Source organism: Microcebus murinus, chromosome 20 (genome assembly GCF_040939455.1).
Source record: "Microcebus murinus isolate Inina chromosome 20, M.murinus_Inina_mat1.0, whole genome shotgun sequence".
Lineage (NCBI taxonomy): Eukaryota > Metazoa > Chordata > Mammalia > Primates > Cheirogaleidae > Microcebus > Microcebus murinus.
The window spans coordinates 9,203,409-9,216,199 of NC_134123.1; the positions used below are offsets into that span (position 1 = coordinate 9,203,409).

General features: G+C 58.6%; 1 protein-coding gene across 1 annotated transcript; it reads left to right on the forward strand.

Moving 5' to 3' along the window:
• The first annotated feature begins 301 nt into the window (after positions 1-301).
• Positions 302-4,071, forward strand: IRX5 (iroquois homeobox 5). Its single transcript, XM_012772610.2, has 3 exons — positions 302-1,011; positions 2,042-2,447; positions 2,615-4,071. Exons 1-3 carry the CDS (start codon positions 763-765, stop codon positions 3,409-3,411), a joined length of 1,452 nt encoding a protein of 483 aa, XP_012628064.2. The 5' UTR covers positions 302-762; the 3' UTR covers positions 3,412-4,071.
• The last annotated feature ends 8,720 nt before the right edge of the window (positions 4,072-12,791 follow it).

The following is a 12,791-nucleotide window of genomic DNA, read 5'->3' on the forward strand; positions in this document are numbered from 1 at the left end:
CGGCCTCGGCCCCTAGTGCCCCGGCGCGCCGCCCGGGCGTCGGGACGGCCGCTGCGCCCGAGTTAGCGGGGAGGAAAGTTGGGAGAGACCGGCGCGGCTGGGATGTGACTGTCATCCTGGGGCCGGCGCTCGAGAGTCTGAGAGAAAGAGAGAGGGCGAGATGGGGACGGGAGGGGCGGAGGGAGGCAGAGGGGAGGGGGAGAGGGGCCGCGGAGGAGAGGCGGGCGCTGGGGAGGGGCGAGGGCGCGCCAGCGAGCGGGAGAGGGAGCCGGGGAGGAAGAGGGAGAGGGCGAGGCGCGCCTGGCGGCCGGGTTGGCTGTGGCCGCCCAGAGGCTCCTGCCAGTCCTCCCACCGACTACACCCCGGGAAGGAGGAGCTTCGGGCGCTCACAAGGCGTCAGAATCCTCAATTTCCAACTTAGCATCTTGGCAGGACCTTTGCGAAGCCAAAAGCAGAGCCCCCCAGTGCAAAGAGCGAGGGGAAAAAGGAGAAAGCAGCAAGGGAGGGGAGTAAAAAAGGGCCAGCCCGGGGAGCGAGGCGCGCAGAGGAGCGGGCGCGGCGGTCGCAGCCGGAGGCGCGCGGGAAGCCAGCGAGGAGCGCGGCGGGCCGGAGCCCGGAGCCCGGAGCCCAGAGCCCGGAGCCGGGCCGAGGAGCGGCGGCCCGGGGCGGCCAGAGGCCAGGTGCCCTCCTGCTCGCCCGCGCAGGGCGCCGCCCGGCTGGTTGGCGGCCGCGGCGCGGCGCGCCCCATGCCCGTGTGTGGCCATGTCCTACCCGCAGGGCTACTTGTACCAGCCGTCCGCCTCGCTGGCGCTCTACTCGTGCCCGGCGTACAGCACCAGCGTCATCTCGGGGCCCCGCACGGATGAGCTCGGCCGCTCGTCTTCGGGCTCCGCGTTCTCGCCCTACGCCGGCTCCACCGCCTTCACGGCGCCCTCGCCGGGCTACAACTCGCACCTCCAGTACGGCGCCGACCCCGCGGCCGCCGCCGCCGCCGCCTTCTCCTCGTACGTGGTGAGTGAGCGGGATCCGCGGCGGGCGAGGGCGGCCGGGGCCGCGGGGCAGGCGGGCGGGGGCTGCAGGGGACACGGGCCTAGGCGCCACCGCCGACCTCCCCGCCAAGCGTCGCGGGCCCTGCAAACTTGGCGATTGTCTCGCTCGGCTTCGCCCGCCCGGGCCTCGGGCTCAAGAGTTGTTCGGAAAAGAGAGCCGCGTCTTGCTCGAATAGCTGGGCTGGCGGGAAGGGTTTTGGGGGGAGAGGTCCCTGCAGTTGAAGCGCAGCACTTGGTTCAAACAGAAGCTCCAGTCTGCCTTGCAAATTTTATATTTTTGGTTTTGTCATTTTGGAAAAGTAGTCCAAAAAAACACACCCGAAATCTGATCAGAAGAGTGCTAAGTCTATGTAAATGTGTTTGGCCTCGCCTTTAATTAGTCCTCCAAAATGTTGCAAATCCGTAATCCTATCTTCCCAATCCGATTTGGAGGTATTAAATTTCTGAAAAGTCGGCCGAGCTGCGGTGCATCCGGGATTTTTCGGCTGGGTCGTGACTGGTTTGGGGGAGCATTTTTGGAGGGTGGGAGTGCCGAGGCAAGGCTCGGCTTTTCGTCTGCATTTCTTTGAGGGTTAAAAAGGAAAAAAAAGCCTTGACTTCCCTTGTTTCCCCGCTTGCGTCCAACGTGGGCGCGGGGCGCAGAGTCGCTCAGGCCTCTACGTGGGCGGAGGGCCGGCCGGGCCGCAGTGGCCGGCTCTGTGCACAGGGGACTGACGTGCCCAGGCAGACGGGGGCCTACAGGGTGGCATGGAGGCTGGGACAGCGTCAAGGGTCCCCGAAGGACTGGACTCAGGAATTGGGGGCCCCGCTGCGTTCTGAGGAGGGGGAGGGGTTGCTCTTGGGTTTGAAACCGCCAGCCCTGTCCCAAGGGAACCTGGAGTGCCGGCCTTGCCCATAGATAGACCCCGGGCGTAGGGAACCCGTGCCGCTGTCGGTCGGTGGCAGTGCAGACGCTGGCCCACACTCACCTTCTCTCCGACTCTCCACCGCAGGGGTCTCCCTACGACCACACCCCCGGCATGGCGGGCTCCTTGGGGTATCACCCCTATGCTGCGCCCCTAGGGTCCTACCCATATGGGGACCCCGCATACCGGAAGAACGCCACCCGGGACGCCACTGCTACGCTCAAGGCCTGGCTCAACGAGCACCGCAAGAACCCCTACCCCACCAAGGGCGAGAAGATCATGCTGGCCATCATCACCAAGATGACCCTCACGCAGGTGTCCACCTGGTTCGCCAACGCGCGCCGGCGCCTCAAGAAGGAGAACAAGATGACATGGACGCCGCGGAACCGCAGCGAGGACGAGGAGGAAGAGGAGAACATTGACCTGGAGAAGAACGACGAGGACGAGCCCCAGAAGCCCGAGGACAAGGGCGACCCCGAGGGCCCTGAAGCAGGTTGGTGGACACGGAACGGGCGCGTTGGGCGGGAATAGTAAGGAAAAGGGGGCTGGCGGGGCGCGCACAGGGCCTGGAGGTCGGGGGCAGGGGGCTGTGCCTCTGCGGGCGGAGCGTGGGCCCGGCCGCGTGGCCCTGCGCCTGTGACAGCCGGGTTTCGCCCGCAGGAGGAGCAGAGCAGAAGGCGGCTCCGAGCTGCGAACGGCTGCAGGGGCCACCCACCCCCGCCGGCAAGGAGACCGAGGGCAGCCTCAGCGACTTGGATTTTAAAGAGCCGCCCTCGGAGGGCCGCCTGGACGCGCTGCCCGGGCCCCTCCGCGCCGGCGGGCCCTCCCCGGCTGGGCCAGCAGCGGCGCGGCTGGCCGAGGACCCGGCCCCCCACTACCCCGCGGGCGCGCCGGCGCCTGCCACGCACCCAGCAGCGGGAGAGCTGCCCCCGGGCCCCGGCGGGCCCTCGGTTATCCACTCGCCGCCGCCCCCGCCGCCCGCAGCGGTGCTCGCCAAGCCCAAACTGTGGTCTCTGGCAGAGATCGCCACATCCTCGGACAAGGTCAAGGACGGGGGCGGCGGGAGCGAGGGCTCTCCGTGCCCACCGTGTCCCGGGCCCATAGCGGGGCAAGCCCTGGGAGGCAGCCGTGCGTCGCCGGCCCCGGCGCCGTCGCGCTCGCCCTCGGCGCAGTGTCCTTTTCCAGGCGGGACAGTGCTGTCCCGGCCTCTCTACTACACCGCGCCCTTCTATCCCGGCTACACGAACTATGGCTCCTTCGGACACCTCCATGGCCACCCCGGGCCCGGGCCAGGCCCCACAACCGGTCCGGGCGCTCATTTCAATGGATTAAACCAGACCGTGTTGAACCGAGCGGACGCTTTGGCTAAAGACCCGAAAATGTTGCGGAGCCAGTCTCAGCTAGACCTGTGCAAAGACTCTCCCTATGAATTGAAGAAAGGTATGTCCGACATTTAACGCGGGCTGCGTCGGTCCCGGACTTTTCTAATTTATTAAAAACATGGCCTTGGCAGTTATTTTTCCATCACCAAGAGAGATAAAAAGAAATAAACTACCCCTCCTATTCAAAAGTTTATAGTTTATGGAGATGAATGACATAAAAATGTAAATATCTCCACACACAAAAAAATGTCTTAACCAACCGAAGAGAAAAATTACAAAAAAGGATTTGTATTAAATCTTATTCTGTATATTTAATGTAGCATTTTGTATTTAAATTGATAATTCAATATCTTTGAAGTAAATTATGAAATCAAGACACCTGTACAGGCATTTAATGGTTTTTTTTGTAATATAAATATATACATTTGTGTTTCCCCAAAACTGTTTCATAGTTTAAAAATACAAGTTTAATTTAATTTTTTACACCTATTGATTCTTCTGGGTATGAGCTAAAGTATTATTACAGAAAGGACACAGGTTATACTCTTAGATTTAAAAAGTAAAAGAAACTGCAGCCGCCTTTGTAAAATGCAAAATATTTAATTAAAAGAGATTTTAACATAATCAGAGCCACTCATTATTTTTTAGAAGCCTCAATAAACTGTCCATTGCCTTGGTCAAAAGGTGCAAACTGCAACTTTTTTCAAAGTGGGGATTGAAAGGTTCCACAGCCCTTCCGTGTGCCAGGGGAAGCCCATAATTAGGCTGCAGGCCCCGGGGAACCTGGCCCTGCCGGGAATGCAGATTTGGATCACCGTGCGGGCTGCTTGGGTGACATTGGACCCTGGAGGAAGGAGAAGAGAGACCCAAGTGTGTGCCCAGAAGGGAGAAGAGATGGCAAAGCCAGCTAGGGACACGCACCACCCGAGCGCCATCGCTTAACCTAATTACTTCCAATCAGTGTCGTGTTTTATGCAAAGCAATCAGCTGGTGAACTTTGCTAATGAGTTCGATTTTATGCCGGATTTAGCCCTTATTACTATTTCAAAGGTGCTTCGGGCTAATACGGGGCGGGGAGCGCGATGGGGGTTGCCAAGGGGGAGGCTTTCCCAAGTCACTGCCTTCTCTACCCCTTCAGAATTGGGCATCATTGATCTCTCCTTTGGATCTGATTAAATTAGCGAGCGTTCCATGCACGGCGGCGCGGGTGGCGGCGGCACGGTGGGTGCCCGCCCAGCTGTGGGCTGGGGCGGCGGGACGGGCGAGGGGGCGGTTTCCCCGTTTCACAGGTAGGTGTCACACTTGTCCTGGATTTCGAGCCTGCACTTTGCGGAGTCTGAGATTGCAGGGCGGGCGGAAGGGGAGGAGGGAGCGCCGCAGCCACTTGCGGGGAACGGGGGGGGGGGAGCCCCCAAAAGTGTCCCTCCCCCTCACTATGGGCCTCTTTCTGGGCAAGTGGCCTTCAAAAGTTTGAGGCCATTTGCCTAGATAACGAGGCCCTTGTGGACCGATAAGCCTTGTCGTCGCTTTAGCACTTTTCCCAGCTCAGATTCGATAGTCCGAGTAGCTACAAAAGTGTTTCCGAGGTTCTGTTTTCTCATTTCAATCCCGCATATTTCATCTCAAAACGAAAAGTCAGGATGCATCCCAATCCTAAATGAGGAAGAGCCACCGCCCCTCGGCGACCACTCCGGGCCCGGCTCGGCTGCGCAGCCCGCGTCTCCATTTTGCCCCGAGATAGGGAGCCGTGTTGTATGGACTTCGTGGGAAATTTTCGGTGGCCGGGGGAGGGGTGTGTGTTACAGCAAAAACATAATCCGGCGAGGGGAATTAATTTGCTCTATTAAACCCAAGCCTGAGTGTCGAGAGAGAATGTGTTTGCACATAACACCGCTTTAATTAGGCTAAATCAAAATGCACATATTTGCATTTCTACTCAAGATTACTTTAACCTTACTAGGTGTTTTAAACACACCCCAAAGTTTCACTGGAGTTGTTGGCCTTTTGCTGTTTTTTTTTTTTTTTTTCTAAATCTGCAACCGGCCTCCTTTAGCTCGTTCGAATTTAAACAAGTTTGAAAGCCGCATTGTCCAGATGTTTTAGCGAACAGCGGTCGACTTCAGGGTTTAAATTAGTGAGAAAATTCACGCAGGGAAAATGGTTTCAAAGCTGGAAGTGTGAATGATTAAATATGCATGAGACGATCGTATTTTATTTTGTCCCTTTAATTATAAATGATTTTTTAAACAATTGAATTCCAGAGATGACTCGCCCTCCCCCCTGCTCCCCGCGCCTCCCCCCTCCACCCCGCTCTCCCTCCGCCAACAGCCCGGTTCACAATCGGCTTTTCCCCCTTGTTGAATATGCAGCCCCAGGAGTCACCTTCTCTTCTGAAAAAGTCACACGAATAGGCCGGTCCCCTTCTCTTGAGAGAGAGTTTAAGGACGGCAGCAGCTCGGCGGGGTTTGGGAAGGAAGCGCTGGCCCCAAACTCAGCCCAAAGATTTTAAAAAGGAAACCCCAGGCCGCCCCGCGTTCCCGGGACGTGCAAATGCGCGGCGCGGGCCTCCGGGTCCCACTGCGCAGGCCGCGCCGCCGGGAACGGGAGCCGCCCCAGATCGCGGCGCTGCTCCGCGTGGAGGGCGGCGCGAGGGGCCTGCGGCCGGGGAGCAGAGCCTCCGGGGCTCGGCGGCGGGCGCCCGAGTCGCTGTCCCCTGCCCGCTGTCCCCTGCCCTTGGCCTCTGCAGGATTTCCTGCGCGTGCTTGCTTTTGAGTGCCAGCCCCCAATTGAGTAGTCTAGGGGTTTCTTCTTCAGAGACCTGGCTTCTGGTGTCCAGCGACTTTTCAGTTCGGGGGAGGCCTGCAGGCCAGATCGGGGTTCAGGGCATTTAGGAAATGTGCCCCGCGTTGAATCCCAGAAGGAGGGGTGCGTCTGTAGGAGCCCAAGTGTCCCCTCGGGCCACTGCTCTGCCGCGTCTCGGGCCGTCTAGGAGGCCACGCGTCGTAGTGGCGCTGGGGGGAAACCTCTGGGGTGTGCCGGGCTCGGGGTTTGTCCTCAGGCTTGGATTGGGGCGCGGAGGTCGCGCGAGGCAGCGCCTGAGACCTTGAGTGCGGGGCTGCGCGGCGTCTGCCACCTGCGCGCGGCTGGGTGGCTCGGACCTGCGGAGCGCCCGCCTTGGCACCCAGCAGCAGAGGTCACGGGGTCACGCGTGGGGTCTCGCAGGCAGCCCCAGGAGGCAGCGCCAACCCGGGGCCAGGCCGGGCCTCTCACCCCTCTGTGCGGGGCCCGAGTCCCTTCATGGGATTTGGGGGTGAGGAGGGCCTTTTCCCTTCCTGCTCCCGGGCCCTGGGTGGCAGGGCCGGAAATGTCGTTCCCCGAGCCGGGGCGCGGGGCCTGCAGCGAGGCCTCCTGGTCCGCAAACGCCTCGGGACCGGCCGTTCCCCGCCACGTGCCCAGCTCGTGGGGCCTGGAGGGTTGGGGCAGGGAGGGTCATGCCTGCGGTTTTGGCACGACGGCCCCTCGAAGCCCACCGGTCCCCACAGGTGGCTGTCAACTGGGACGGAGGCACCAAACAGCGCAAGGCAGAGCTCCCAAAGTGAAAGGAACGTGACCGCGCGCTCCAGGGGTGGCGGCGCGGATGCGGTTTGGGAAGGGCGCCGCCTACTGGTCTCGGGGAGCCGCGCGTGTCGCAGGGAGGGGGCAGCCAGGCGAGATCCTGCGAGGCCCCCCCGCGACGGCGCCTGGGCTCGGGCTCGGTCGGCTCCCCGCCGCCGCAGGTCCGCAGGCCCTGGCCCCGGCACGCGGTTGGCACTGCGGGGCTGGGGAGCAGGGCCCGCGACTACACCGGTCAACCCTGCGGTTCCCGCCGCGGCTTCCGCACAGTTTCAAAACCCAGGCAGTGGGCAACCGAGGAACACCGGGCGGCCAAACCGCCTGCGGGCGGGGCGCGGGTGTCCCGGGGCCCTTCAGGTGCGCGCCCTCCCGGCCCTGCGGCCTCGCGGCGCCCGGCCCTGCGCCCTCCGCGGTCTTCATTTGCGGTTTGGCATATTGGGGCACGACCACGCAACCGCGTCCCCGAAGACCGTTTTGGTTCTAAGAGCGTTTGGCCAGTGGGGTGTGGACATCTATAGAAACACGGAAAACACACAAAACAAAGCAAAACTACCCTCCCGTTGCTTCCAACCCTCCTATTCCGAAAGTGCCTTTAACGAAGCCGGGGTGGCAAAGCGTGCGGTGCCCACCCCGCTTCCCCGACCCGCCACAAGCACTCATGGGCCGTGTTGCCGGTCTCCCCCAGATGCAGGGGCACGGGGAGAAAACGGGGCGCGCCCTTAGCCTGCAGCTTTGCCTCCTTCGCCGCTCGCCCATCCAACAGGAGGGAAATCAGGCCCGCCTGGGACCTTGCCACCCGTCCTCCCCCCAGACTAGCCAAAGATCCGGGACTTTCCCTAGACCCGCCGCGCAGGTCTCCTTTCGTGGCCCGGCCAGAGCCAGTCCCCTTTTCGTTTCTCGGTAACTGCGACTTGGGCCCTGGGCCCTGGGTGGCCCGACAGTGGCCTAACGGGATCGCCTGGAGGGCCGGGCCGCAGCGCCCCCATCCCCCTTGCGTAGCCCGCCCCTGGGGCCGCTGGGGGTCTCCGGCCTCGCGTCGGCGTCGGGCCCCAGCCCTGAGACCCCAGGGCCGCCTGCCGGGCAGCACTTGTTTCCGGTGCCCCAAAGAGCCCAGCGTGCCCAAACACCACTTTCCCAGTGAAATCTGCTTTTATTTGCTCCGAGCAAACCCCGGGCTCTCAGCGCTCCCGCCTGATGGATGCAAATGTAAATGTGCACTTATTTAATTGGATCAGGCCCCAAGATAAAAGAGATAAACGGCTCCCCGTTTGCTAACTTATTTTCCGAGGCATGCAGCGCCGCGTGGAGGGGAAGCCAATGAAGGAGCTGGCGGCGCTGCGCTCGACTTCTCCGCAGCCGCGACGGGCCGGCCCCGCGTGGGCTGAGACTCCTCGTCTACCTGCTCTGCACTGACTGTGCCCGCCAGGTAGGGTCCCCGCGGGACCTTCTGTGCGCCGGGCTGGGAAAGTTAGACGGCGTCGGCCTCGCGCTTACAAATACACCCCCCTCGCCACCGTTTTTTCCACTTCTGCGTGTCCCCTTCCCCTTTCTCACCCAACCCCCCACGCTCGGGTCCCGCCGGCTGGACCCGTTCCATAGAAAACCCTTTCTGTCTTCTCCCCCAGGCGTCGTCTTCCACTCCAGGTAGAGGTTTCAGAAAGAAAGACTGGAGGACCACGGAGAAGACCAGGCGCCCCGTCCAGCCACCAGGGTCCCGTGGAGCTGCCCTGGAGAAGGAAGGACCTTCTCTGTTCCCAGATTTCTTTCAGAATCAGCTGGAAGACATGGATTAACCCTTCCTCCTCCAAATAATGTGCACAACTAATGCACGCAGCACACACACACACTTCAGTCATTTCCGGGGGTCGCGGGACCCCGACCGCCAGACTTTAGGAAAAAGAGCTACCTGGCTCTTCCTCCCCGGCAGGGGGGAGGAGGAGGGTTGGACGCTCATTGACAGAGCATCCTCCTGCGACAGGAGTTCGTTCCTTTTGCAATTTGGGGTCTTGGTCCCCAACCCCGCAAAGTTTCTCTGCAGTTCGGAAGGGGCGGGAGGCGGTGGGGCGGGCGAGGGAGAGGCCGGAAGAGGCAGCCCGCGGAGAACGGTGCAAAGGAGCTGGGGGCGAGGGGCGCCCTAGGCAGAGACCCTGGCCAAATGCCCCCCCTCCCCCCCGCAGTCTGGGCTGGGCAGGGCGGGGTCGCACGAGGCGGGACTGGGCCGGGCGTCGGGCCGCGCCCCTGCCCCGACGTGCTGATGGATTGGCTTGTCAGGAGGGCTCTGCGCGCGGAGCCCATCAGAAAGCACTTACCTCGCTAAACTGAAATTACTGTCTTTTCAGGGGCTAATTTGTGTAACTCCCATGGAGGGGCTTGGAGGGGGTTTGATGAGGCATAAAATGATGATTAATGAATTTATTGGCCGCTGCTCATCAAACGAGGGCTGCAGAGCGCGCGCGCGTCCGCACGGCGACCTGGCGGCGGCGCTCGGCACAGCTGGGGTTCCGCCTGGGGCCGGGCCGCTGAGCGCCTGCTGGGGTTCCCCGGAGTGCCGGGCCTGGGTGCTGTCAGGGCTCAGACTTCAGCCGCTTTCTGCTGGTGCTCTCCCGTTCCGCGGGGCGCAGACTCCAGCCGCGCCGCCATCGCCCCCTGCGGGCCGGCTGCTCAGGCCTGGGGTAGGGGAGGCGGGCAGCGGGCCCACGGGGGTAGAGGCCGCTCCAAGACTTGAGTGTGACCGCGACACCCGAGGGAGCGTGGAGCTGGGAACGTGAGCCGTGGTCCGGAGACTGGGTGGGCGCATGGGCCTTGGTGGCTCAGCCCTGTCTCTATACAACTTACCGGCTATGTGTCCTTGGACAGATCCAATACCCAATCTGAGCCTCAGTGTCCTCATCTGTGAAATGGGGCTTTACCACCCTGGGTCTTGTGAGGATTACAGTGCGTGGCACATAGTTAATCTTCAGTATAGTTATTAAAGTCATGCTATTTTAGACTGCAAGTTCCCTGGAGACACTAGCCAAACCCTGGGGGGAAAAGGCAGAAGGGCTTTGGGTTTTTACTTGAGGGGGAGGATCCTTCCAGAATGGCAGGTCTTCCTTAGCACTTCCCTCCGCCTCCCTCCTTCCTTTGGCTATGCATCACCTTTGGGTCTTGTTGGGGGGACAGTGAGGAACTTGGGAAGATAGTTAGACCCCAGAGTGACCTGCTCAGAGCTGAGCTTTGGGGAGCTAAATGGAGCTGCCTTACGGCCCATTTATGCAGGTGGAACCGCACGTAACTTTGAGGGTCCTCTGCAGAAAGGTTCAGGACTTCTCCAGCTCATAACCCACCTTTGTCTGCAGGCTCCTGTCGTTTGGAATCTGTCCACAAGGACCTTTTGGCTGTTTCAGATGGTGCCAATGAAGAACCCGCAGCCCATGAACTTACAGTTTACCTTGCAACCCCGCCCCCTACACTCCCCCTTTCCCATTTCCGGACAATTGACTCCTCTTAGCCTCCCCTGGACATCTGCCTTGCTGAAACAGAAGGCAGGAAAGACCATGACATTGCCCTCTCCAGTGCTAGTCTCCGTGCTAGTGCAGCTCGCCTCAAGCTGTCCCCTTCCCTCCCTTCAACTTATGTTAACTGAGCACCTACAATACGCCTGGTGTCCGGTTCTAGGTGTTGAGCATGCAGCAACAAACACAACAGTCCCGCCCTCCTGGAGCCTACACCTTAGAGGGTAAGACAGAAAATAAACAAAGGAGTGAGGTAATGACTTAGCACAATGTCCAGGTGATGAGGGTTATGAGAAAAATTAAGTAGGTTGAGGGTTTAGAGAGGGCAGTCTGGGAGGCCTCCCTTACGTATTTCTGCAAAGAGCTAGAAGTTAGGGAATAGGCCATGCAGATATTTGGGGGAAGAGAGTGGAAGGCAGAAGGAATAGCAAATGCAAAATCCTGAGGATTTGAGCAACATCAAGGAGACCTTTATGGGAGGGGATGAGGCCAAGGCCAAGTGCAAGCCAGGGTCAGGATACATGGGGCCCCTGTAGGTCCTGGTGAGATATTTGGGATTTTAGAGGGGGTGGAGGAGGAAGTGTGGGAGGGTTTTGAGAGGAGTGATAGGATCTAATTTTATGTTTTAAATGCATCCCCAGGTCTGAGGAGCTGAAATTCAGGGAGGGCAAGCATGGAAGCAGGGCCCAGTTAGGAGGCTGATGGGGGGTCCGGGGGAGGTAGTCCTGCCTTGCACCCACTTCTACCTGGTGGTAGCCAGAGATGGGGAGAGGTGGTCAGGGTTGGGCTATACTTAGAAGGTACAGTCAACAGACTTTGCTGACAAATTAGATGTAAAGAGAGCAGGGAAGTTCTGGATGCCTCCAGGAATTTGGATCTGAACACCAAAGGCAAATGGGGGGTGCCATTTGCTAAAATATCAAACATTAAGGGAAGAACAGGGGTTATTTTTTCAGCAAGAGGGGAAGTAAGATACATTTTGCTCTGACCCTGAAGCCTCTTTGATCCAAAGGAACTGCTCTTATGGCCATGTGGGAAAGCACTCAAATGTCCGGGGGCCAGGAAAAACTCTCACATGAACACTCACCCTCTCTCCTGGAAATAGATCTTAGAGCTCTCTGACCACGTCTTCCTGCTGATTTCTGCCTCTTCACTCGTGGAGAAACTGAGGCTCAGGAGGTGAAAATGGCTCCTCCAAGCTCACGTAGTGAGATTTTAGGCAGAGCTGACTCTACAACCCAGGTCTCCTAACTCTTTGGCTTGAGTCCTCCCCTGACTCATCCCAGCTAAGCTCTCCGGGCTATCTGTATTTTTACAGAGGACTCCTGGAAATAAAATGCCTTAACAGAGAGGAATGAATTTATAATGGTGGAATCTCAGACACAGTGACAGGCTGTCAAGGGAGATATTTTTAGGCTGGGCCAGGAAACATCTTAGCCCTCCTCAAACACAGCCAGAGGACGGCTGCCTCCTCAGGACTCCGTGTGTGAAGTACAGATGAGGGAAGAGCTCAGGAGGCGCCATCTCTCCCAGAGACCCGACAACAAGGAGGAACTGGGACCGTCCCCCCTGCCAGGGAGTGTTTTCTTCCCTAAATAATTGCTATCTGAAAGGATTTGCTCATCTCTCCTGTTCAAAGTGACTTCTGCACACACACAATTATCTCACATGATGCAAGCAAAAATTAACGTTCTATTGTCTGTCATTTTACAGAGTGAGTTCTCTCAAACGAAGATTTGGGTTGGGGGAAAGGCCCCAAATACTGGGTCTTTTCATGCTTTTATTTTGAATTTCTTTTTTCTTTTATTTTCTTGTCTTTCTGTCTTTTTTCTTTGTTTTTTTTTTTTTTTTTTTTGACATCTCAGTTTGACTGTTTTTTCTCAATCCTTTTCTTGACATGAAGATTTTTTTTTCTGTAGACTTTCAGTGGCTTTGTCCCCAAGGGAACCCACAGGCCCTTAGGAACAGCATCTCAACATCTTTCAAGCAGAGTGAGACGCCTGTTAGCCCTAGATGCCGAATACCCTTACTGTTCCAGAATGTTCCAGACACCTTCCCCGCTAACATGGTTTGACATCAGACACCACACAGTTGTTTCTGAGACTTCTTTGTTTTTCTTAGATCCAAACCACAAGAGTTTTTGTTTGTTTGTTTGTTTGCCTTCTATTTGTATCCGGTATCTAAATCCAAACCCTGTGGTAATATGTATCTCTTTTTCCAAATACTCATCTGTGCAAAGACGGTCATTGGTAGGTGAGGACCAGTTTTCCTGGATCATGAAAGAGTAGATTAGTGGCAACTCAGAGAAAGGGCTCATTTGGAATAAACACCACCTCAGTGCTCTCACGA

What these genes read in the sequence shown, in the direction of transcription:
- IRX5 (XM_012772610.2), top strand. Translation starts at nt 763, where the DNA reads ATGTCCTACCCGCAGGGCTACTTGTACCAGCCGTCCGCCTCGCTGGCG. An exon ending in CCGCCTTCTCCTCGTACGTG is followed by an intron (nt 1,012 to 2,041) that starts GTGAGTGAGCGG and finishes TCTCCACCGCAG; the next exon opens with GGGTCTCCCTACGACCACAC. An exon ending in CCCCGAGGGCCCTGAAGCAG is followed by an intron (nt 2,448 to 2,614) that starts GTTGGTGGACAC and finishes TTTCGCCCGCAG; the next exon opens with GAGGAGCAGAGCAGAAGGCG.